The sequence below is a fragment of the Anthonomus grandis genome, chromosome 11 (genome assembly GCF_022605725.1).
Source record: "Anthonomus grandis grandis chromosome 11, icAntGran1.3, whole genome shotgun sequence".
NCBI classification, from domain to species: domain Eukaryota; kingdom Metazoa; phylum Arthropoda; class Insecta; order Coleoptera; family Curculionidae; genus Anthonomus; species Anthonomus grandis.
Window position 1 is genome coordinate 20,535,605 of NC_065556.1, and position 26,329 is coordinate 20,561,933.

General features: G+C 29.6%; 1 protein-coding gene across 1 annotated transcript in view; it reads right to left on the reverse strand.

Moving 5' to 3' along the window:
- LOC126742423 (polypyrimidine tract-binding protein 2) overlaps positions 1–26,329 on the reverse strand; it is a 556,294-nt gene that overhangs the window by 376,558 nt on the left and 153,407 nt on the right. The window contains exon 2 of the mRNA XM_050449074.1: positions 22,420–22,518. Within this exon, the coding sequence (XP_050305031.1) occupies positions 22,420–22,509 (90 nt within the window). The 5' untranslated portion in view covers positions 22,510–22,518. The remainder of the gene's footprint in view (positions 1–22,419; positions 22,519–26,329) is intronic.

The window sequence follows — 26,329 nt, forward strand, 5'->3', positions numbered from 1 at the left end:
TCTTTTTAAAACCACACTAATTAAATCAACGGTTTATGCTTAAGTCAAAGTCATAATGAAAATATGACTTATTTATTTAAACAAAATTAATTTTTAATAATAATGCCCAAAAAAAATAAAATCGAATAGTTAAATATAAAAAAAACCATTGGTATAAATACACAAATAATAACTCCATAAAATTCCGCTAATAAATAATATTTACTTATTATTTTTATTACCTTTCCACTAATAATAATATTATAAGTGTATAAAACCTGTCAGTAATGCTTTCTGTTGGATATCAATACAAGAATAATTAATATTAAATATTTTTATTTTTTTTTTAATAATTTTTCGGAATGTTTAAATTGGGAAATCATAGGATGGTTCTTTAATAATTAACCATTTTATTTAAAATGTATTTTCCGCTAAAATACGCACACTGTTTTGCGGGCTTGTAACCTTAGTGCCTTGCGCATTGCAGGCCAAATGCATTGCCAAAAATTGGAAGAAAGTGCGCGCAGTAGTACCTACACACACTTGCTAACTTGCACGCTAACAGTCTTATACATATCGATTGTCTGTGATTTTCGTGCAGTAATTATTTAACGAATTATTTTTAATAGACTTAAATTAAACTTTACCTAAAGTGTGAGTGCCTGATATGGAAGGAACGATAAACTGGTAGCGCTACCAAGCCCGACTACAACGAAGCAAGGTAAGCCAATATGCGTCACTAATGTGCGTTCGAATATTTATTGAAAAAACGAAGAACCATATTAAATCTTAATCTATCACAAAACCTAATACAGTCTATTAAATCAAAAGTCTGATAACGACACTTTCTCTTTAACTCTGTGTGGGAAATGATTTTGCATCGATCCAAGTACCGAAGATCAGCGAATAAAAAGAAATGCAGAGACTCACTACTTATGCTTAATTATGCCACCGAACTATGGTATTATCAGTAAATAAAGTGAATTTTCCTTGAACCTTAAGCTAAGTTAGGTTATTAACATAAAGCAGTGACAGTATCGGTTCCAAGACACTGGTGACAAGAGTCCTGTGGACACAAGAGTGGAGTGGAACACCCCAAGCTATTAAACTATGTTCAGAACCAAGACAAGGCTATGCCCCTTATACCATACCATTCTAGTTTTCGCAGTAGAATCTTATGCCTTAGACAATCAAAAGCCTTTGACAAATCGCAAAAGACAGCACCGGAAATATCACCATCGTTAATCCGGCTTTACAGTTGGAAAATAAAATTGTAAATGTACTGTACCTATTAATTTTTCCTGGAAAACCAAATTGGGATATACTGAGGATGCTATTCAATTTCAGAAAAGTCATCAAGCGAGATTTGACCAGGTCCTCTAACAATTTGGATAAGGTAGATGACAGGCAAAGAGATTTAAAATTGACAGATTCTTCAGAGTTTTCACCTTTTAAATAATTTGAAAATACACCCATTATCGAAGATAAATTGCTCGGTTTGATTAAGGCTAACAGGGCTTCATCAACTAAAAAAATATATTTGTACTGATAAGTGATATTCACCTTTGTAATTTTTTTACCTCATCTAGGTTAGTAGGAAGAATGAAAAATATATCGTTGGATCTAGATGATTCAAATCGCTTTGAAAGTCTTTGGGTTATGTTACAAAAGAATGTATTTAGTTTAACGCGGGATACTGTGGACTTATACTGGTATAACTTTTGAATGATAATAATTCCTCCGATGCATATTGTTTGTCAACCCTTACTTTGGTTATTTGACGACTTATTTATTTGATTAGACCAAAAGCATCGTTTCGACAGTATAATTAGACGGCGTTTTAAGCCAAGGAGAATTTGAGTACTTGCCCATCATATGCAGTGAGCGCATATTTTTCAGTAATGTTTTAAGCCCTTTCGTAAAACATAAATTTTGACGCAATACTGTATTTTAGTTAAATGAGTGGAAAAGTTACAGTAAATAGATGCATCACTTTTTCGTAAAGTCATACATCAACTTCAAACAGATTTAGTTTAATTGTAAGTTTCACATAAAATTGATATTATAGATCACGAATTCTAGAGTTATGTTGAGATTTAAGCAAAATTTTAGGCACTTTAAAAATTTGCCAATTTGGATGATTTTTTTAATGCCAAGACTGAGTAGATTAAGAACAATGAACACAAAAGGAAATTATTGAAATTGTAAAAGAAGAGGAGTCACTGTTAATTTTTATACAGGAGTTACGACCTTGCCGATAGCATTACTGGGCTTAGAACAACTAAGATGTAAAGAAATTTCATTTTATTTCATTTTCATAACTCTTCATTCATAGATAGTTGCCGAGAGAAAAATTGTCATATTTAATATGTCGAGCTACTGTACCCACGCGTGTACCCCACGCTTTTTACTCGGATTTAAATTATTCTGTTAAGAATTTATTTTTTATTATGATTTTTATTTAAGATAATTAATATGAATTGATTGTCCGACCCCCTACTATAATTAAAAATTATTTTCTACTTTTTAGTTCGATTAGTAATAAAAGCGTGTTCTTTTAGTTTTTTTAAACTATTGTTTATTTATATGTATAATTCACTTAAACACAACAACGCCTTCGATTTCATAAACATCGTCGGGGATTACCATAAAAAGAAACATATATTTTTTCATAAATATAAATATTCAAATATATCCCTTTGTCGCGCTTTCATATATAGAAAATTCCGACAAACAAAAACCGTCCTCACGTCCCTAAATAATTCAGGAGACGTATCTTAAATTTCGCCGTCTCCTCGTGGAAGCGATAGATTTACGGCGACAGGCGGCGTGTGTGCCTTTAATATAACATTGTTGTCGTTTTGCTAGCTATTCGGATTAAAGGGTCTTGCTTGCCGAGATCTTATCCCCCGGTTGTCACCTTAACTGCAAATCCCCTGTCCCAGATTAAGCAGCTTTATTGAATCTTTAAGGGGTCAAACGATGCACGAGATTTATGCCCATCAGCTTAATAAGCCCATATACAATGTTACAACGAGAAGGTAACGTCAAACAGGATTAAACAGGTTCGATATCTAGTAGACTTCATGAAGGAAAGGAATAGACTTGTTAGACAATCAGGGTCAGACAGAAATACTAATGTTAATGAAGAACTGTGTTTTCTGAATGTTGCAATAAATTGTTTACTTTATTCAAGATTATTGCCAAAAAAAGTAATACTAGAAAGCAAATAATTGACCACTAAAGTTAACTGAAGATGAACACAGAATACTTGCGCTAGATTTAGATTTCCTGGATCAGCAGCACTTCAAAATAAATTTTAAGGAATAAATTCCTAACTTGCTTTTGAGAAAATTGAAAAAACGTATCTAGATGCCAACTTAATTAAAAATTTATTTCGTTTTTTTTAGGCATAATAAAGATTTGTATCTGTGTAGTAATTCTGCTTTTACAGGGTGTTTCAAATTTAACATTTAACATGAGAATCTCGTAAACTATAAGAGATACTAAAATGGTTAAATTCAGAAAAAGTGGAGAATTTTTGAGCATAAGAATATGCTGTTTAAAAAAATTAAACGTTTTGGATTGTTCCGAAGATATTCGAAAAAATTCAAAATTTTAAAAAATCGATTTTATTTTTTTCTGAGCTTATTTCCTATCTGATTTTAAAATGATTTGCACTGATGACTTTTCTCAAGCTACTTGTTGGTGTTTTTTGATTTTTAATATGACATTTTGTCATTTCCCAATCATCATCAAATTTGTTTTTCCTTATGGGCGCCATATTTGATTTTTGCATTTTTAAAATCTGTTCAAAATTTTCTTTTGAACGATGTATTATAATATATTTTTTTTTATTTTCAAAAACCTGAATTTTTAAAAGAAGTACTAAATTTGCCGCAGGAGACAGTACATAAACTGATAGGACAATATTTAAACTAATAATAAAGACTACAAGTTATAAATATAAGAATCACCGTTAAGAGTTTTATTAATCCAAGATGTTTATAAATACCTGCTCAAACATTTAGGCAAATTTAGAATTTTACTTATTCTTTTAATCATTTTTATTAATTTTCATGAATTTGGAATGTTGATGAAGTTTTACAAGTTATCGGAGTCATTTTTTATAATTTACAGGCCTTTGACGGAATTTTTGAGTCTTTCCAGGCGATCAAAGTCTTTTTGTTTTCCAAGGACTTGAAATGTTTTTAATTTTATTCAGGCATTTAAAGTAATTTTTTTGTTTTCTAAGCTTTCCTTATAACGATATAAAATTTATTTTCCATTTTCTTTGAAAATTGCGTTAAATGCCTGGAAGACAAAAAATCACGCAAAATTTCTAAAAAATTAACAAACTTATTGCAATCTCTGGAAGGCGTAAAAATCTCCATTAAATGTCTGAAATTAAATAGAAACATAATCCAGTTTTCTGAAAAACTCACAGAATTAAAGCATCTGGAACATAGAAAAAATGAATCTAAAAGTCTGGAATAAAACAAAACTATATTTTAAATGCCTTGAATTAATTAAAAAAAATTTTGTTAAACCCGAGAATCTTATCGGAATAGGTCTAAAATCATGGAAATTTCTCAAATTAAAAAAATATTAAGAACGCCAATAATTTACCCTAAAAACCCAAAATTAAATAAAAAATTATTTTAAACGTCTGAAAGATATGAAAAATGTCTCCGAAATCCTGAAATAAAAAGAATCCTTATTTCAAATATTTGGAATAATATAAGTATATTGCAAAAATTTCAACTTAAAAAAAAAAGAGAACAAAACCACAAAAATATAAAACCATAAAAAGCAAAAATTAAAAAGAAATTATTTGAAATTCTCAGACGACGTTTATTGATGAATTGTTGCTGCTTGCAAAAATGTGAATGCGCTCAATTCATTTGTGGCTGTTTATTTGACAATTCTTTAAAGTTTGGAAAAATAAATGAAATTTCGTAATAGAATAGAGGTATTGCTACTTATTCATACGCCTTCCATTGAAAATTACAAGAATTATTAAAAAAATTTATAGGGGTTTATAGCAGAACTAAGTTGTTGCTGCTTATTTGAACCTGCCCTAGTGAAATCTATTAAGACAAAGTACGAATTACTAAAAAGGATAAAAAATATTCAATAAATCGTTATTATGTTGGGCAATATAAAATCTATGGAAATCGTTGAAGTAAAATTTTGGATGAAGCTTCTATTAAAGACTGTATATCAAAATTAAAAAAAAAACAGATAAGCTCTGGAAAAACGTAAAAGAAATCCTTAACAAAACAACAAATAAAAAACACCATCTAGGATATAGAAGAACACGGTAAATCAATAATTTAAAAGCAGGAAATGGTGAAAAAACACTATGTGTTTTCATTGTGTTAGCGAAAGCGTTTGACACCGTTCATCATAAAAATTATTTAAAATATTGTAAAATTCAGGGGTTGCTTTAAACATTATTAAAAGTCATTTAAGAAAGCGCAAACAATGCGCTAAAATTAAAAACAACATCAGCAATGAGTAAACTGTTGAGTATGGAGTTTCCCAGAAAACAGTCCTAGCACCGCTCTTATTTATCATTTATATAAATAATCTTTTTAATCTAAATTCGGTTGGAGAATTATTCTGTTTTGAAATTGAAATTCTATCCCTTTTGGTAGCTACTTAGACACTTTTCCTCTATACCATAAAATAAATGGTAATCCTGATTTTCGTTTATTAGTTTTTTAAAATCAAAAGTAAAACATTTAGGAGTGATTTAAAATTTACATTTTAAATGAACTGAACGCACAAAATATGTCTCAAATAAGCTTAGGTTTTTCATACGTAAATTTAGAGAATTAAAAAAAAAATATTGATGTTCCATATTAAAATCTCAATTATACAACCTCATCTGTCTTATGGAAATGCAGTATTAGAAATACATCTTAAACCCATAAAAAAGATATAGGAATAGACATTTAAAATAATACATGACATACTAGTATGCGCTTTATAGATGACATTTTTACAGAAAGTAGAACCCATCATAGATAACTGTATATGCAAATTATTTCGATTCGATATTATAAAAAACGTACATATACAAAAGATCTTTTCTGAAACTTTATTCAAAGTTTTAATTGTCTAGTCAAAGGCATAATTTAAATGGCTATGATACATCATTGACGATCGCTGTGAAATACTGTATATGGCCTTTAATAAGTACAATTATGTAGGTGATTTAAAACGTGACTGAAGGGTGAAATGTGTTAAAAACTTAAAAGATTGATGTGAAATGCTACATATCGATTGTAAAGAGTTTAACTAGATAAGAAAAATAACATTTCATGATGATAAATTATGTAACTTAAGTGTAAAATGATTATTAATTTAAGTGTGATGATGAGACTAATGAATATGAATTAAAGATCAAAGAATATTCTTCACTAACAACTCCGGCTCAAAGACCTATTTTTTAGAAGCTAGAGAAAAAATTAAGAAACCAATGTCATTGAATTAAGAAAAGAATGCTCTATTAAAATTATTTAAGGTGCAGAGCAATCTAGATAAAAGTTTGTAAGTTATCCATCTCTAAGTCAAATTTACAGCCCAAGGAAAGTTCTTCTTTTAGCCAGCCTATATTAATTCCAAATTATTATTCGCGGCATTTACTGAAGATTAATTCAATTAATTACTGTGGTTTGATCCAGCTAAAAGTCTTGAGTGCAAGTCCAGCTGCACGTCGAGTTGACTGCCAAATTTGGGTCCGAATTCTCCCTAATTAAAAGTTAAATATCTTAAAATTGACTAAGGATTTCATAATGATAAACTTTTAATTAACAAGAAGGTGCTCTACAAATATTCTTAATTTTTCTTAACAATTTTATTATCAATAACATCAAGAAGTTGTGAAATACCTTCTTTTCCATTGATCCCATTGGCTCCTAGTAAACTCTGACTTGGCAACTCATGTTGATAGTTAGAACCTTTGGCAATTCCTCCAAAAAATTTCAACTTTCTAACTATAGTACTTTCTTATTCAAAAATAAATAAAAGTCAATCCTATGCCATTAAATTATGCACCAATTTTTTTAAATAATTTGATTGACGTTACCTAAAAAGACGAAACTTTCAGGGTTGGTAGTTAGAACCTTCGGCAATTCCTCCAAAAAATTTCAATTTTTCAACTATAGTACTTTTTTATTCAAAAAATAAATAAATGTCAATCCTATCTAATTAAATTATGCTTCAATTTTTTTAAATAACTTAATTGACGTTACCTAAAAAGACGAATCTTTCAAGGTTGGTAGTTGGAACTTTCGGCAATTCCTCCAAACAATTTCAATTTTCTAACTATAGTGGCTTTCTTATTCAAAAAAAAAATAAATGTCAATCGTATACAATTAAATTATGCACGATTTTTTTAAAATAACCTAATTGACGTGATTTAAAAGGACGAAACTTTCAGGTTTGATAAATGGAACCTTCGGCAATTCCTCCAAAACATTTCAACTTTCTAACTATAGTACTTTCTTATTCAAAAATAAATAAATGTCAATTGTATCCAATTAAATTATGCACCATTTTTTTTTAAATTTTTTATAGTAAAAAATTATTAGGTGTATTTTTTTAATTGGAAAAATTGACGCGGAAACGCAATTTTTTTAAATATTCTTTCTAGTATTAACACTAATTAGCTTTACCGACAAAATTAATTTATTGTCTTTATTATAATAGCCTGTATTTAATTTTTAATATTGGAATATGTTGATGAGATGAAGAAAATTCTTTTAGTTCACTTACGAATGTGATACTTGGTACCTACATTTTATTCCTTTTTTAGCATGCTTTTACAAGCCCAAATTGACTTTATTTTGAACTTTCCACGCGCAATACTCCATACAGTCTTCGAAAAGTTTCACCCTCAACCCCCAAAACTGATTCAGACATATGCAACTCGTGCATTATCAGAACAGTTTAGAAAATGAATCTAATTTGAATTGCCTTGATTACGTGCATTGTCACGACTTTCCGCTCGTCGGTTTCCATTTTGGATGTCGCTCAAAATAAATCAGAGTTTATCGTAGTTATTTTTTAGGTGGGCGAATTATTTCAAAAATATTTACTTTTAATTAATTTAAATGAAAGGTTGGAAGAAAAACAATTGGCGCGGCAGTTTTCCAAAAATAAACTACTCCCCCGTACGTAAATTAAATTATATTACAATATAAATGGTTGAAAACCGGTGGTGGTCGAAAGATAAAGTACCCTTACGGGTTTATGTATTTTTTGCCATGCGAATAGTTTTTTGTTGAGCCCTGATTGTTTTGCTATGAAATTGTTGTTTCAGGTTCAGTTTTAATATAACTAATTTAATAATTTTTTTTTGTTATGTGCGGTATTATTGGATTTAATTTTTAACGCTGCATATAAAAATCAAAGTAACAAAAATAAAAGTAAAGTCTCAAAATAGCCTGTTTTCTAATTTATTTTTTTGAGACATTTTTAGGATTAGTTCTAATAATAAGTTCTTGTTTTAATTATTTATTTTGAATCATCCTTTGGGGATTTTGGAAATCAGAAAAAATAAAATTTTCAATCAAAATAGATTTATACATGAAAATTAAGATTTTTGGGTCGAAACGTGGAAATTTAAAATATAGCGAAGTCAATGGATTTTTCGAGTTTACTTAAAATAAATAACTTACTGCAGGAAAATCAACATTGAAAAAAATAATTTTAGAAGTTTTAATAGAGTCATTTTAATAAACCTTTGAAAATTAAAAATTTTTTAGTAACAATTTTTTTAATAAAATAAATTTTTTTTAGAAAATTATTAATTTTCCAAAATACCGGAAAAATTTCAATTACATGAAATTGGAAATTTTTAAATTACAAAAGTTTGCGGAATCGAAAGCCTCTAAGTATATGTAATTGAAAAATTTTTGAGTTAAGTTTTTCAAAATACTCACTGGAATTTTTAAATCACAGGAAATTGGGAATTTTTAATTTATAGGAATATAAACAGTTTTCTTTCAATGTATATTTATTAAAATGCAGAATATACGTATATCACATACAATTCTGTTTACAAAACGAAAAAAATTTTGGCATTTAAAAAAATTGACACGAGATTTATATATCTAGTTTTTAAACTCGATTACTACATCTCAAAAATTTGATAACATTTTTCTGAAAAATTACTGTTTTTCGTCCGTATTATTTAATCTCTTAACGTTGCTTTTATACTAAATATTTATATATAAAATTAGATAAAATTTATATAAACAGTGTAACTAAATTAAATATTAAACGTTTATTTTCTGCAAAAATTATTTTTCATTAACACAACCATTAAAAAAATAAAAGCGTCCAAAAAAATATCTACATTGGTAGTATAAGTATTTAAAAAAATAAATTTCATTTCATTAAATGCATTTCATAAACGTCGTTAAATAGTGCACAATATACCATACTTAAACGTTTATGACAAAATAATTGTATATTGTTAACATGTAATTAACCTTCTAGTTAAATGTGAATAAAACATAAACGTAATATTAAATTCATTAACCTATATCACGCGGTGATTTTATCCGATATTTATAGTTGACGTCGAATCAAAAATGTACATTTGGTGTAAGCCTAAACTAAACGTTTATTTAACTATCGTATGTTGCTTGGGCACTTATTTTTCTAATAAGCTCCAGGATTATGATCTAATGCTCATACTTCAATTAGGCATAAATGGTTATCCTGTAAATCAGATATTTTTAGTAGCAATTTTTGTAGTTAAAAATTGTTAATAGAACCCTTACTTCTTAGTGAAAATAAACAGGAAAAATATCCATACAATTCAAAAATCTGTATTGTAATTGGTTTTTCCGGTAGACTGGAATAGGCGTATAGGATAAACAAAATTCGATCAGCCGCGAAATATCAACAGGAAATCCATGAGGTGTGAAAAATTGGCGAGAAATCTTACATCGTTTTATTTGGTTCGAGACTCAGGCGGGTGGGTAAACTTTTCACGGCTTTATAAGACGTCGTCAGTTTTCCGATGCCGTTCAGTTAAAATTTTAACAAACGCCAATAAACCTTTTATTCCACCTTTCACTCCCCTCCTTATTTTATTGGTCTTTAAAAATATCATTTTCTAAGGTTTTATTATTGGTGCTCCCCGGCATATAAAACTCACCCCGACACGTTATTTAATTTAAACGAAATGATTAAGTTCGTCATCAAAAATAAATTTTTTGCCATCGTGGAAAATATCACGGGGCCCAGATAGACATAAAATGCAGAAAGCAATCTAAAACATAACCGGGTTTATAGGCCTCGGCGACAGGAGGGGCTGTGGGAAATTAGGATCTCAAGCATCTATTTTTCTTGCGTGAGTTAATAAAATGCCGATAAAATGGGTTTTCTCTAACTTTCGTAATAAAACACGACCCTATAGGGCGATGATCAAATCGTTTTATAAATAAAACACGCACCATCAAGGTTTTATTTAAAATCGTAAGTTGAAATATTCATATTTTGGGAATTTAATTTTACGGTTTATGGGAAGATTAAAAAATGTTTTTTCGCTTAATTTTAAGAGGATTCAAATAGTGGAACAGAAAAAGGTTTAAAAATGTTTTTTTGTTTAGTCAAAGATCTTTACACCAAAAAATATAATTAAAGTCAATTACAACTATCGATACAATATTTTGTGCGCTTTCTACATAATTCTCCAATAAAACCCATTGCAATTTATTTATTATTAGCATACATATACCAAATAATTAATCATCCACTCGAACTAATTAATTAAATTCTCTGGCAAAGATCAATGAAATGAAAATTAAATTTATTTATCTATTATCCCATCATCGCTGTTTAATTAATACTATATATTTTTTAATTATAAAGTGCGTACTTTATAGCATCAACGGTAAATCATTTACCCGATGTGAATTTCCATAATTTTTCCCTAAAAACAAAAATGATGGTATCAATTTAAAAGGAACAACATATTCACCCCGACGCGTTGGTATTTTATCATCGGGGAGAACATTTCAATCCTCGTAACGAGAAACTGAAATAGCAAGGAGCAATTTCAACGTGTTGCTGTTATGTATATTTCCTGTTTTTTTTTTGTGGTTTTATTTGCTTTTAAGTTTTTTGGCATTTTTTTTGTTTTATTTTTGTTTCATAGTTTTGCATTCTTGAGTAGTTAAGGAAATTATATTAATTTTTTGTCGATGAAGTTTCAGCAGTATTGTGAGGTTAACTTTTTTTTTAATTTTTAATAAAATTCAATTTCTTGTATAAATTAATAAAGTTCAGTTTAACCATCGTATTCTTATAGTTTCTTTTCGAAAAGGAATTTTAATTTCTAGCCTTTTTAATTTCTACATAAAGAAAACTTTTTAATAATATCTTCTAATTTTTAATTTATTTTAAATTTCCAAAAAGTTAATTTATTTTTAAATTTTTCACAATTTATTATGATTTTGTCAATTTTTACTACAAGTCATGCCACTACTAAAGTAATTGCTAGATATTTCTTAGTTTTTTTGTTAACTTCTGAGGGAGCTTAAATTAGCTTCTTTTTTAATTTTTAAGAATTTATTTTAATTATGCGTGTTTTATTTTTACCAAGTAAAACCACTACTAAAGTAATTCCCCGTATTCCTGAACGCTTTATATTGAACGGTTTATTCATAATATCCAGCATTTTTTTGTTATTATAATCCCTTAAAATTCTTGCAAGTTTCCAAACTAACTTTTAAAATATTTTTTTTTAATAAAAATGAAATGTTTGAAAAGTTCTTAATGTTTTCATTTAAAAAAATCCCATCCCTCACTCTTTATCACCTCCACATGAAGACATTGACAACAAAGGAGTTAGGTGTCAGGTGTTTGATGTCCTTTTCCATCCGGTCACCTTGCACCTGGCAAGTAACAATAAAGATTTCCGTGAAATGGTGAACAATGTGGCCTTGGAAGCACTACAGAGTAATTTTCACGTTTCATTAGACAAAAAGAACCTTAAGTTCCCTAAAATTAGTTATAAGGGTATGAAGAGGGCCACCATTATGAGGAAACCTTCCAAACAAAGACCCAGTGAAAAAAACCCAGAAGAACAGGAAATGTTTGACAAGATTTTTGCAGAAATCGACTCTTAGAAGAGTTCAAAAAAAGGGAGTGTCAAGAAGAACAAACCTAAAAGAAACTCGTCTGATGAGTCTAAGTGTAGCTATACCACCCCGAAATATTCAATTAAGCATAGGTCCCATATAGAAATGCAGAGTTTACCGAGGAGAGACTTTGCAAACTGAATTCAGCAATTCCCAAGGAACTTATTGTGGAAATTGATTTACCATTGCTAAAGTGTTCCAGTGATATGGATTTGGATGTTACGGAGAAAACTGTGCAACTTATCAGCGAGAAAGTATGAATTGAACTTGACACTTCCATATCAGGTAAGATTATCATTATTCAATAATATTCTTACTTGTTTAGTATTCTTTTGCTCTATGTTAGATCTTTATCAGGATTTGGTCAGTGTAGATTTTGTTATCTAAAATGAATGTGTGTCTCCTTGACAAGGTATTAAAAATATAAATATATGTATATAAATATAGCTTAAAATTTAAAAAACCTTTTTTTAAAACCCTTCCAGGCAGTTAAGTGGTGCTTTTGAGCAATACAAAAATGCCCTAAACTGCCTGGAAAATTCAAGAATAATTCATGTATTAAATCATTAAAAATAACAAATATGTTGCCAACTATAGAAATAGAAAATATCTGTTCCTATTAAAAGGCTTTATAACTTTAATGCGTCTTGACTTCCTGACATGCAAAGAATGTAATTGATAACTAATTGATCCAGTTTTTACTAACAATTTATCAATTTTAAAATAAATTCAAAAAAGTTCAAAGGACATTTTTTTGTATTTCTTTTTAAATTCCTCATATTTTTAATTCTTAGATATCTTTTTTAATGATTTTAGTGATAAATTAAGAGTTTTTGAAGATGTACATAATTATGGTACTAGAAATCGCACACTGACAGACAGATGTAACATAAATCAGTTGCTCAACTCTGTCCCATAGAGAGGCTTAATAGAATTCAATAAATTACCTATGATCATTAAAACCTGTGATAATTTAACATAGTTCAAGAGGCTTTTAAGCAAAATTTACTTCAGATAGGTTGTAAGTTTTGTTCATTATATCTATGTGTGAGCATGTGTGCCTTATGTTAATTTTATTCATATAGTTTTAATTAATTTTAAACTTTTTTTATTAATATAGGTTTAGTTTTAAATATTAGTGTTCTCCTCACAAACAAATTAGGAATTTTTTTGTTTTCATATAATATATTATAATGGTTGTGTATTTTTTTGTAGCCTTGACGCTTATAAAAACTTACATATATATAGTATTTATTACCGTTACAATTTTTTTTCATATACAGTTGCGGTGAGATTAAGACAACAGTTGCGGAAATAAACGTATAGATCACGACACTGGAATCAATGCGCGATGATAAAGTGCTAACAAGGAAGTCGTCTTCTCTCTGGTCTCCGTTCAGCACAAACCAAAGGAATTTAGAAATTTAAAGGCTATCGTACACGCGCAGATTTGTTGTTGTTAAGACTTAATATAAAATATTAATTAAATTGGTTATAATAAAAGGAGAAAATTAAATTAAATGAAATGGTAGTTTTAAGTTGGAGAGAAAAACAAACAAATATTATAAAAAGAAGAAAATTTAAACTATTTGGACTAAAGGTGGATGGACCAATTACTTATAAATTAATTTCAAATTACATTTTAATTTTGTAATATTTCTAAGATTCCATGTAATTTTTTAATTGCACTTCTAAGCAATTTATTTAATATTTTAATTATGCATCGCTTTTTCTCCAAATGGAGTTATTCCTTGACGTTTCTTATGTTTTTTTGTTATACAGCAATTTTTCTACAATTTCTGAAAATGTATAATAATCTACCAACTCTAAAAAAACTTTAGTTAGTTTAAAGGATATTTTTTGGTACTTTTCATGGGATTTACTAAAGTTTCTTGATGTTTTTTGGTATATCAGATTGATATATTTTTGTATCTCAACTTTTTCCAAAAAATTCAAATGACATTCAAATTATTTGTAAAGGGAGATCTTTAATTTTTTAATTTATATTACTTGGATTAGAATATTTTTTGAGTATTTCTTATTTAAATTTCAAGGAAATTAAAAAATCGTAAAAATATTAGGTATTTTTTTTTGCAATTTACAACTTTTTCCATAAAATTCCAATTGCTTATAAATGGAGACCTAGCTTATATTATGCGAGCATTAAGAAATTTTAATTATTACACTTAAATTCCTAGGTATTTCCGAAAATAGTAAAAAATTAAGTCTACCTTTAACTATGAGGCTTTAATTGATTAGATGGAATTTTTTATAATTCTCCAATATTTTTTAATATTTCTTAGCATATAATTTTTTTGCATTCTTAATTTTTTCCCAACTTTTTGAGAAAAGAAATTCTAGAAATAATGAAGAAAACTGGAGCACTCACAAAAAAAATATCTCTGAAAATTACATGATTTTTATACAAACTTAGACTAAGATTTAATGGAAAATTTAAAATTGCAATTATTATACAGTGAGGGACAAAAGTATTGGCACATATTGATTTTTATTAAAATTCGTGTCTGTCCTCTTAAGCTACTAGACCTACTACATTTAAATATTTTCTAATTTAAAGTGTATACCCAAGAGCATTCGTTTCTTAATATTTAATACAAATTTAATAAATAAAGGCTTTACAAAAGAACCCATATTAAAATTCTATCAAAAATCCCATAGACAAAAGTATTGGCACACATGTTTACAAAGTGTTTTAAAATAAGTGCCTTGTATGTGAGAATTTTGAAGCAGTTTTTTTACATTCTTTAACAGAAAATTTATATGAAATAAAATATTTCTTTAGGTTTAGTGCTTATTTTAAGTGCATACATTGCAAATATGGGTCGCAAAGGCCAAGAAACATCGAAATCCGAGCGAAAAATAATTGTACAGCAGCGAAAAGAGGGTAAATCTTATTCAGCAATTGATAAAATTGTAAAGAAAAAAAAGTTGATTTACTATGCGTAGTGTCTTAAAAAGGTTTGAAACTGCAAAAAATTTAAAAAATAAGCCTAGAACTGGACGTCCGCCAAAGTTAACGGAGAGGCAAGAAAGAAAAATTGTGAATAAAATTAAGCAAAATCCTCGAACTAGCGCTTCTGAAATTGCGGCTATATTGACAGAAGAAGATAGCATCAACGTGAGCCCAAAAACAGTACGAAGAGTTCTTCATAGGGCTGGATATAGTGCCAAAGTAGCTAGGAATAAACCATTTATTAATAAGGTTAACCAAAAAAAGCGTCTTGAATTTGCGAATGCACACTTTCATCAAGATAATATATTATGGGACAAAGTAATATTCTCTGATGAAAGTAAATTCAACATTTTTCATTCAGATGGAAAAGTGACTGTGTGAAGGAAGCCCAATTGTGAACTAGATGCAGAAAATCTGCATAAGACTGTGAAACATGGTAGTGGTAGTGTACTAGTGTGGGGCTGTATGTCATCGGGAGGGGTCGGAAATCGGGTTTTTATAGATGGTATTATGGACAAAAATGTATATTTAAATATTCTAAAAAAAACTTAAGAGCTAGTGCGGAAAAACTTAATTTGGCAAATGATTATTACTTTCAACAGGACAACGATCCGAAACATACAGCCTATATAGTCAAGCAGTGGATTGCGTTTAATGTCTCTCATACTTTAAATATACCTCCTCAATCTACAGATGTCAACCCGATCGAAAATCTTTGGAGTGAGCTAGGAAAACGAATAAGGAAACACCATATTTCCAGTAAGGAAGAGCTTAAACGTGTTTTGCTGCAAGAATGGAATAGTTTTGAGCCTTCCTATACGCAAAGCTGGTTCTTTCAATGAAAAGGAGGCTCACTCATATTATAAAAAGGAAAGGAGGTCTTACAAAATATTAGAACTGGGATTAAATTTTATTTTTATTTGGTGTGCCAATAGTTATGTCCATTTTAAATAGAATGTAATTTTTATTTTTTTGTTATGCTCTCGTTATGCTTAAGAAATCTGTTTTATTTTTCATTATTATTATTGTACCAAATCTTTTATATGTTTTTAGTTAGATAGTTATTATTGGGTTACATAAATATAGTAAACATTAATAAATTGCTTTATAAAATTATGGTAAAATTAAATTTAATATTTAATTTAATAAACTTCACTTATAGACCGAAAACAGAAAAAATCACTGGATGCATAAAACATTTAAGCGTAGTCATAATTTGTTCACTTTTATATTTAATTGATTACAATAATCGCTAAATATTTCATACAGATCCATTGGACCATTAGAGAAAATTGACCGTGGATAAAAAAACTTGCCATAACTGAAATAAAACAAACGAGGGGGGCGGAGAGGAAAAAAGGCTTAATTTTCCATTTGAATCATAAATGAATAAGTGATGAAGTTCTATCAGAAAAAGCCGGGACAGGCAACAGCAGCAGCGTATATGGTATAGAGAGAGCAACGAGCGTATGAAAGATAGATTGGCGTCACGTACGGGTCACGACCCGAATGCAAAACACGAAAACGCGACGCCACCGTTGCCGGACATTATTATTTCAGTCATGGTCCAGCGACAGCTTCGGCTCTTCAGCTTCAGCTACGGCTACGGTCAAGCGAATAATTTCTGATGCGATTTTGAGCGTTGAATGGCGCCTTTCGATCGACCAAATGCGACGGAAACGAGACCTTTTTTTCTACGTTTAATAATTTTAACGTAAAGGTTAATACCGGATCCTTTAGCCTAAATTTAAATATAATTCAATAAGGTTCCCTTGTGACAAAGGGTGACAAACGTGTCTATTTACTACACAAAGGGCTTAGCGATGTCAAATGATGTCGGTTTATTTGACACAGGTTGGTGTGATCTAATCTGGGCAAATTAAACTATCGGTTAAGTTTACTTGAGCTTATTCAAATCGGGTTTTAATTATAAAGTTCTTTTTGCTTTCCTTATAACACTGTGTACACGTTTTTTATTTATTTTACAGAGCGACCAGGCAAACGAATTTTCAATATAATATTTAAAGAAACATTTTTTCCTTGTCACAAAAATTAATGAATATTAAAACGCGTTTTAAATTAACACAGTATTAACCCAAATAACTTTTTAAATATTTAACACCACGAATTAATTCGGAAAATAAACAGCACAAAAGCAAAACAGGACGAAACCAGATTGCGTCCCAATTCGGGCACAAGACAGAATATCTCCTTAGTGAAGGGTGAGTTTCGAGGGTATTATGCCTCGTGGGGATCGAAATCCCTCCTCCACCCCCGGCATAAGCTGCCCCCCGGGGTTCATCCATCAATTAGTGCCGTCGTACGACAGGCGACCGCTTTCTCGGCGATCTGTCACCGGCACAACCCGACCGCATATCACGAAATGTGCCTCAGCCCCGCTAATTATCATGGCTATGCAACCTAAAATGTTGTTTTAGAGTGTGACGTGTGTCGCACAACTTTCTGTCTCGTGTCCATGATATGTTGTTTACGATCTCCCTTCGCTCTTTTAGTTTTTAATTAATAACTTTTTTTTTGACGTAGATATATTTTTTTTTTAATGACAGTTAATAAAAGTACACTACTAGGTCCCAGAAATTAATAAAGAAACATTTGTTGGTGCATCAATAACTGAGCCATGTAAGCTACATTAAATTGAGCCTCTAGGTGAAGCTCACACACAACAAGATCGATGAAGAAAGACACGAGATTAAACAGATTTAACGTTTAACGAATCGTCTTTACTCCAGAAAGAGTAAATTGAGCTTGGAACCATATGTCTCTCAACTCTTCTCCTGACCCAGTGATAATCAGAACAAATATAAATGAAAAGAATTTAATTATAAGAAAATATATGTCACGCCCATTAAAGTTATGCAAAAGTAAGGATATCTATGACCAAGTAACCTGGCAAGCTTAATTACATTTTTTAAATTTTCGAAAAATTAAGTCAGTTGCAGTTAAAGTTTAGTCAAGGCACTGTTGTCGAGTCATAGTTTCGATATTGAGAAGCCCATGAGTCAAAAACGGGTTTTTCCCTTTTTTCTTTAAACCTTAATAAGGGCCTTTTTCCAGACTCTTGATGATCAGTTCAAGAGTTGCAGTATACAGTTAAGTTGAGTCATTCTAGGAGGAAGGGTGTGAGTCGTAGTCGCAATCGCAGTGATAAATTTCTCATAGAGTATTCCCTATTACCTCTAATATATATGACCATTTTTTTCTTTTCTCTATCTTTACACTCTAAATAATCTAGTGAAGCTCTGCAAATAATGTTAAATTAAGTGTACGTAAGAACCTCAAAGATATTTTATAGTTTACTACTGGCCTACGGAAAAAGTGTGTCATTTTTCTATCTTTAATTTAATACAATAGTACAAGTTTGTTTTATTGAATAAGTTAATTGGTTCAGCACCATACAGGCTGAGATTATTTGATGAACATAAAAAGTAAATAAAGATAGCTCACTAGTTTCCTCCCTTAGAATAAATAAACAATTATGATCCCTTCTATTTGGACAAAAAGCCAGAGGAAGCAGTTCTTCCACGAATAAGATTATTATACATAAGACTTAATATGGAAAGAAGAAATACCTTACATTTAGTACATGAGTAACTACCTAGAAATATTTAACATGAGATTTTAGGCTTATATCAAAATGAGCATACCTAATTATAAAAAAGTGCACCTCACCCATTAAAATTATGCCAAAATAGGGATATCAATGATCAAGTGTTGGTTCAAGTTCGAAAAGCTCAAAATTTTATTGAATTTTTAGAATACGCACAAAATAGGTTTTAAGAGCTTAAAGGAAGGAAAAACTGACTTTAAGCGCCTGGAAAAAGACTAGATCTTCATCTATGCCTTAAAATAAAAACAAAAGGGTTATTTAGCAAAGTATATAGATTTCAACTGATTGTTAGACTGTGTCTTAAGAGTCCAAAGAAATGAAAACTTGTATCAATTTCCTGGAGGAAGAATAAAATATCATCAAATTTTTGCAATAAACTCAAACTGAATTATGAGAGCATAAAAAAAGGAAAAACTTATTTCAACTGTGAGAAATGTGTAGTGCTTCTAAGTGCCTAAAGGAAGAAAAAACTGACCTCATTTTCTGGAAAAAGACTAATATTTCATCTATAATTAAGTTCAGGAGCTTGATTAATGGACAGACACAACTGCCTAAAAAAAGCTAAAAAATTTATCGAGTTTTTAGAATAAAAACAAAATGGCTCTTCAGAGCTTGAGGGAAGAAAAAACTGCAATTTAACCCTTTATAAAAAATATTGGTCGCAATAAACGAGCAAATTTATATGAAAAAAGTACACAGTTTCTAATTTAAAGTTCTGAACAACAGCGGCAATCAATTTTGTTGGAACTTTTCTGTGATTTTTGGCAAAATGATTTGTTATATTTGTTAATAATTAAACCATTTATGACGATTTCTATAAATTTACTGTTAACGAAAAATACATTCAAAGAAAAACTGCTGATACCTACCTATTATTTTTATGAGGAAAAAAATAATAATAAAGCATTTGTCAAAAATTCAAGAAAAATTACAATGAGGTACTAATACAGACATTTATATTATTCTATTAGAGAATCTACACAAAATAAATAAATCCGTGTATGGATAGAGATTAGATTATATTCAAAAATACTGGAAGATTTATTGACGTAAATGCAATTAAATTCGGATCTAGTTTGTGCAAATCAGAGCTCACTTTTTATTATTTCAGTAAAAGTCATGTTTCTTTTAATAGTTCTTAGCCCTAGCGAGGTCAATTAAAAAAAATATTATAAGACAATGTACATCATATCCATTAAAGTTATGCCATGGTGAGGATGTTTGCGACCTGGAAAATATATTCAGAATAAATCATTGCTCTTATTTTATAGATATATTTATATAGGTTTTTTTCTTATTTATATTTTTAAAATTATATCTAGGTTGTCTCCTCTGTTTCGACTAGCGGTTTGTTTAATAATGGAGTGATACTGCTATTTGCTATTTTAAATATCATCAAAATAAAAATTATTAAAAATATGTTTAATTAAATAATTAAACATATTTGCTACTTGGCTGGTATATTCTTTAAAATGAATATATCTGGAAATTATGTATCTTTTAACAGTTTATTTGTTCCAGCTTTAACCAGAACAAATAAAAGTTAAAACAAGATAATAAAAAAAAGATATAGGTCATGTATTTAAACTATGCCTAAACAAAGATATCAGTATATGAACAAATAGCTTTAGACTAGTGCGTAAAGTAAAGTAAAAAGAATAGTGTTTAAAAAAGGTAAAAAGTGAAAAAAAATGTCAGAATAAAGCCTATTACAAAAGGAAAATAATATAACAAAAATTAAAGGATATAATAAATTTGTTTGATTTGAGATCGAGAAGTAGAAGGGGGTAAGGTTTTAAGAGTATAAATCAGTTTATCTTGATTTCCAAAATAGAAAATTGTCACTATATTTCTGTAAATGAAGCTATTTAAATCTACAAAGCAAGGCAGGTATTAGTTATATTTTAATCTGTGTCAATTAGCTCTAACATTAAAATAGTAATATTTTCCCCAAGAGTATTCGAAAATTAAAAAGTCAATTACTGAAACAGCAGCACCTGATTCAATTAGAAGAGGACAACTCACGTAAAAAATCCTCAAATAATATTCCAGAGTTTAGTTATCTAAACCATACAAAAATACCATTTTGCAAAAAAAATAGTGCTTAACGAGAAAAACAAAGATACAATTATAAAAACGTTATTGGAAGCATTACGGTCAATAGAATTTTCCTATAAACAAGCAGAAGAAGAAACTGATGCTGATATAATTAGGACCTTGATAGAAATTGCCAGAGATTCAAATAAAACTATCATTATTGTGGGTCAAAATATTGATCTTTTAAATCGATTAAATTCAAATAAGTCATTAATTTTTATAAACGAGGTTATGAAATTGTATAATCAATTTTTAACGACATTTCTGCATTCTTTTTTAGGTTGCGATACAACTGAAAGAAGAAAGAAAACTATTGTAAATTCAGTTTATCAATAATTGCTAAAAACTTGTCAATTTTGACAATGTTTGTTATAAAAAAGTTTAAACAAACAAGATATCGATAAAAATGAATTGCAATTATTCAAATCTATTCATAAGTGTAAAACCATTTTTACACTGTTAAATTTCGAAAATATCAATTAACAAATCTCCTATCTACAAAAGGTGCAGCTGAACAATAGTATTGCAGATCATATTATCAGCTAACGAGGAATTATGCCCAAATTTACAGAAAAAAAAATTGATTTCAGAAATATGTTAATGATTCTGATGAAATTGTGGATAAAGAAGTAATGCAGACTGGAAATAATGTTGAAAACAAAGAAGGTGATGGTTTTGGAGATTGCGAAGCTCTGCTAGAATCGAAAAGCGACGAAGAAATGCTACAAATTTACTGTTATCAGAAAAAACACATACAAAAAGAAACTGTTGATATCTTTAAGTATTTCCATAAAGAAGCTGACAGTAGAGTAATTTACCACTTGCCAAAAATTCAAGACTTAAGTGGTGCTTACGTACGTCACATGCATAAGTGAGGATAACAACAAATATTGTTTATTTGGTCATAGATAAGGTTATATGCTTGGCCGGGATATTCATCAAAAATAATAAAACTGAAAATCTTGTTTTCTCAAATCTTCCTCTGACCCAGGCCTAATCACGACAAATATAAATCAAAAGAACTTAATTATAAAAAAACGTACATGACATCCATTTAAGTTATGCCTTAACACACATGTTAATATTTTTCCAAATTGCTTATTTAACTCAAAATTAGATGCAGAATGAACGCTAACTAACCCGATAGAGTTACGTTACGATGTAACGTAAACTCTATCGGGTTTCTTCATTTTTTCTCTTTTATGTGTATGCACGAGGGTAAGCTAGTCAGTCCATTTCCATTGAGTCATAGGCCTCAACGGGGCCCAGAACGTCGGAAGAGCCGGTGCCCACTAAATTGTGTGTAATTCGACGTCTCCAGGCGCCCGTTGTTCCGATGCAGGAACATCTGCAGGAAGTTCTCTAGGGAGTTCGCGTGGAGAAGTGAATCCGCCGGTCGGTGAATTTGAATATTGGCCAAGAAAGTGTCCTTTGAGAAATTAGGCGCTCGCAAAGCACCGTTTCCTTGTTAGAGATTTTTATTTTTACCGCAACAGTGGAATGAAAACGTCGAATTGGCTCGTATAGTAAATTTTCATTAAAAATAAATGTTTTTTTTTAATCTAGGGACTTACCTTGATTCCGAATTGTATGGGGAAATCCTGGGTGGTGATTGAGGGAAGCGCTGATAAGACCGGAACGATTGGCAGCGAGCAGGACATCATACTGTCAACCTGGAAAAAAAACTAATATAATATTTGTGAATAAGCATTAATGATTCACTAAACGCATAAAAATATATAAACACTAAATATTTCAAATTCTTAATGCATCATTCTTTTCAAAATTACTCCATTACCATAAGAAAACCACAACTGGCTTAATCGGTAAGTGCCATTTAAAAAGTGTAGTGCCTTCGTTTTTTACAATCTTCTTACTTGTTACATCTTACTTTTTTACTTGCGTCAGCAATTACTTACAAAATTTAAAATATAGTTTACAACTTTTTAATTTTTTATATTTATGCGTTAACGTAAGGTGGTCCTTCAAGCCGAATTTTAATTAGTTAAAGAAATACATTTCATTTATTGTTTAATTTTGAACTATTAAGGCCGATATCTTAATTCCTTTCCTCTTACTTTTCCTTGGTAAAATTTTGCAATAAATCTAAATACTGTTTGAAGTATAAACCCATTTTCATCCACCGTAATATTTCTTCTTTTTCCTAGCATAGTCTAGATGTGTACAAGCGTCATTCTTTTGCCAAAATCTTTTAATAATAATTTAAAATTAAAGCGGTGTTGCAAAATATCATAAATAAATTTACTTAGGCTAAAATAAAATACACCCTAATACCCGATTGCTGTAAAACTGACTTATATTAGATGAAGATAACAAATAGGGGAAGTCTTTATCTCCAAGAAAAATGCATGTGGGACACTAAGGTAAATGTTACTAAATGTAAAATTGTTGTAAATGTAAAATGTAAAATTACCCTAGGGTAATTTTTTGGTTTATTTGGTGAACGTATATTTTTTTTGTAATGTTCTGTATCTGATGATGGCTGTTTACACAGCCGAAATGCATAATACATTTACCTAAGTGTCCCACATGCATTTTTCTTGGAGATAAAGACTTCCCCTATTTATTATCTTTATATACGCATTCTCCTACAAAACATGGACTTCTATTCAACTATTATATTAGATGCACTGAAAATAATTTTACCTATTTGGCAATATTGCGCCGTGCAATGATCCAAAGTATTTTCTACATACGTAAATTAATTTCCACTTTGGAATTTCAGATAGCCACCAAGTAAATAAATATTAATTAATAAAGAAGTATTTATTTCATCCTCTTTTTATTTAATAATTAATAATTTAGTCCGAGCTCAATAAATTTGTTCTTGTTAAAATTCGATTTTGCAGTAATTTATAAAATTAATTTGTCTACTTTTTTAAACTAGTTATCGATGCCTTTTCTTTAATATTTAACTTTGCGGAATTATTGATAAAAAAGAAAGAATCGTGCCTTAATAGAATTACAGAATTTTATACCATTAGCCATTAAAAGACGCAACAAAAAAAGGGTTAATTAATTAGGTACGAAGATACTTAAAATGTTTTTAATCAATTTCGTGAGTATCATAACGAATTTGTTATGTTAATTAAGATAATTCAGAATTTGAAGGTCAAGGTAAAATTCGAAAGAATAATAACTATTTTTATTACGAGGGTTTTTCAAATTACTATAAAAGCTGCGTAGATTAACCTTACTGCAAGCTTCCACACAATAAGCATTCTTAGCTTCAACGAAGACCACAAAATTTGGTCAACTTTCCATGATTTTTATGAGAAATTAATATATAAAAATGTCGACCTTTCTAATTTTGAATGTTTTGTTATTTATTGTTATATTTACAGGATAAGTTTTTAAAACTGCTAAGCAGTTTCGCAATTAACAATGGTAATTGCATCACAGTCCTTAAGACCAAAATAAACGATTAATAGCGTCTAATGCATTAAATGCTATTTTTTCTATTTCACTAAAATCTGATTTACGAGTCTTTAGAAGTTCTCTTCAATTTTAAACTGATTAGTGGAATTTCTTACTTGATGACAGTCTTGAGAAATTTAGTCAAGCAACTTAGAAATTTCAAAGTATACAGGTCTTTTTCATAAGAATAAATGCAAAGCTTTAGAATCCCTTAAACATTTAAATTTTTCGAAAAATAAGTCTTTTGCTAATAGTAAAGGTAAATCCTTCAGAAAATATTCAAATAGCAAAATTGGGTCAATAATATTGTGAAATAATTGCACAAGATTCCGAAAGTTTCGTTGTAAAGCTATATTTATACCGAATTTATGCTCAAATGTTCAATCTTTTACTATAAAAGAGCGTAATCGGATACATTAGAAGAATTATCTTTAGCTGACAAAAATTATTTTTGTACAGTATACATTCTACATCCCACACTTCTAAAACAAAATATTTTGACCCTTTGAGATTTCTATACCTTATTTTATTAATGAACGTAGTAATTTATTTTTTTTAATAATTTGACAGTTATACGAAACAACATCTAACTATGGATACTATACAAGCAGCAAGACTTAAAAAAATTATAGTCCTTTTTTTATGTAAAGAAGGACTTGGAAATCAGATTTAGGAACATTTGAAATTATTTCTGGCCTAATACTAGTTTATTTCCTTAATTAAAGCTCTCCTCGATTGCATAATTTAATAAGAACTTTTTGCCATAGAAGAGCAGACAAGAACTGAAACCCAGTACATCATTATTGTACACCTGATTTAAAGGCACTTGGCAAGCCCCTGGAAAATTGACTTGTTCCATTAGAGCAATCTTAAATTGTAAGTTAATTTTTTAGAAATCTCGATTGGAAGGAAAAACTAAAACTTTCCGAAACATGTTAAACACAAAACAAACTTTAAACAAACTCACTCCTACCTAGAGTCTTTTATTTCAAGAATAACTGATAAATTTTTTAAAAATGATAAATTTTTTGTTTATTTTTGGTTCTAGGAAGAAAAAGATACTTTACAAATATATCTTAGGGTTCAAAGCTAACCAGGTAAAACTCCAAGTTTATCATCTAGCATTTAGTCGAAAAAACAAGCCAAAACATGGAAAGTGGTATAATAGTAGCTTGATTATATGGGAGATGATCAAGCAGTTATTTTCGTAAAGGAGGAAATACTACATATAACTGTATAGTATATAGGAATAGAACAAATTGGCCTGACTGATTTGTTGGTAGTATAGAGAGCATCATTAACTTATGCAGATATCTATTTTAAATGTTTATGATGCAAAGGATTCAGTAAAGCTACAATAGACCTGAAAAACAGATTCCGTTAAGATAAACCGTGTAAGAGAAAAGATACTTCTGTGTGTATTTTTATATTAAATTCTCCTTGATCCAAACAAAAAAGTGGTGGTCCCTTATTATTCCCAAGAACAAGAGAATAAATCCACCTTTCTCGAAACAATAGTGGTCCATATACCCCCCAAGAATACATAATATACGAAGTAATTAAACTTGTACTAGATGCTCCCTTTTGGCGAGAGGCTTTTTTAAGGCAGCCCTTCATTGTGTTATTTGCCCGCTTGCACCCTCGCCGTTCTCTTATTTAAATAACTTTTCTTCCTCCTTTCACCCTCTCGCTCTTTCTCTCGCATTTTCGATGGATGTTTTGTTTTTAAGAAGAAGATTTCGGCAGGGCATTTTCGCCCCGGGCAAACTTCTCGGGAAGATTCCATTGTGGATACTTAAATTTAATTTTAAGTATCTGCTCCTGTATTTCTTATGACGAGGGTATATAAATTGAATGGTTTTTTTTATAGGTCATAAGATATTAATTTAGTGGCTATTAATTGATTTTATTAATGTCACAAGGCAAACAGACGATTTATTACTAAATAACTGCGTGACCTTTGTTTCTATAATTGTTCTTTTCTTAAATCTTTCTAAAAGTGATGTAAGTGTAGCCTGTGGCCAATTAAATAATGACCCGCCAAAT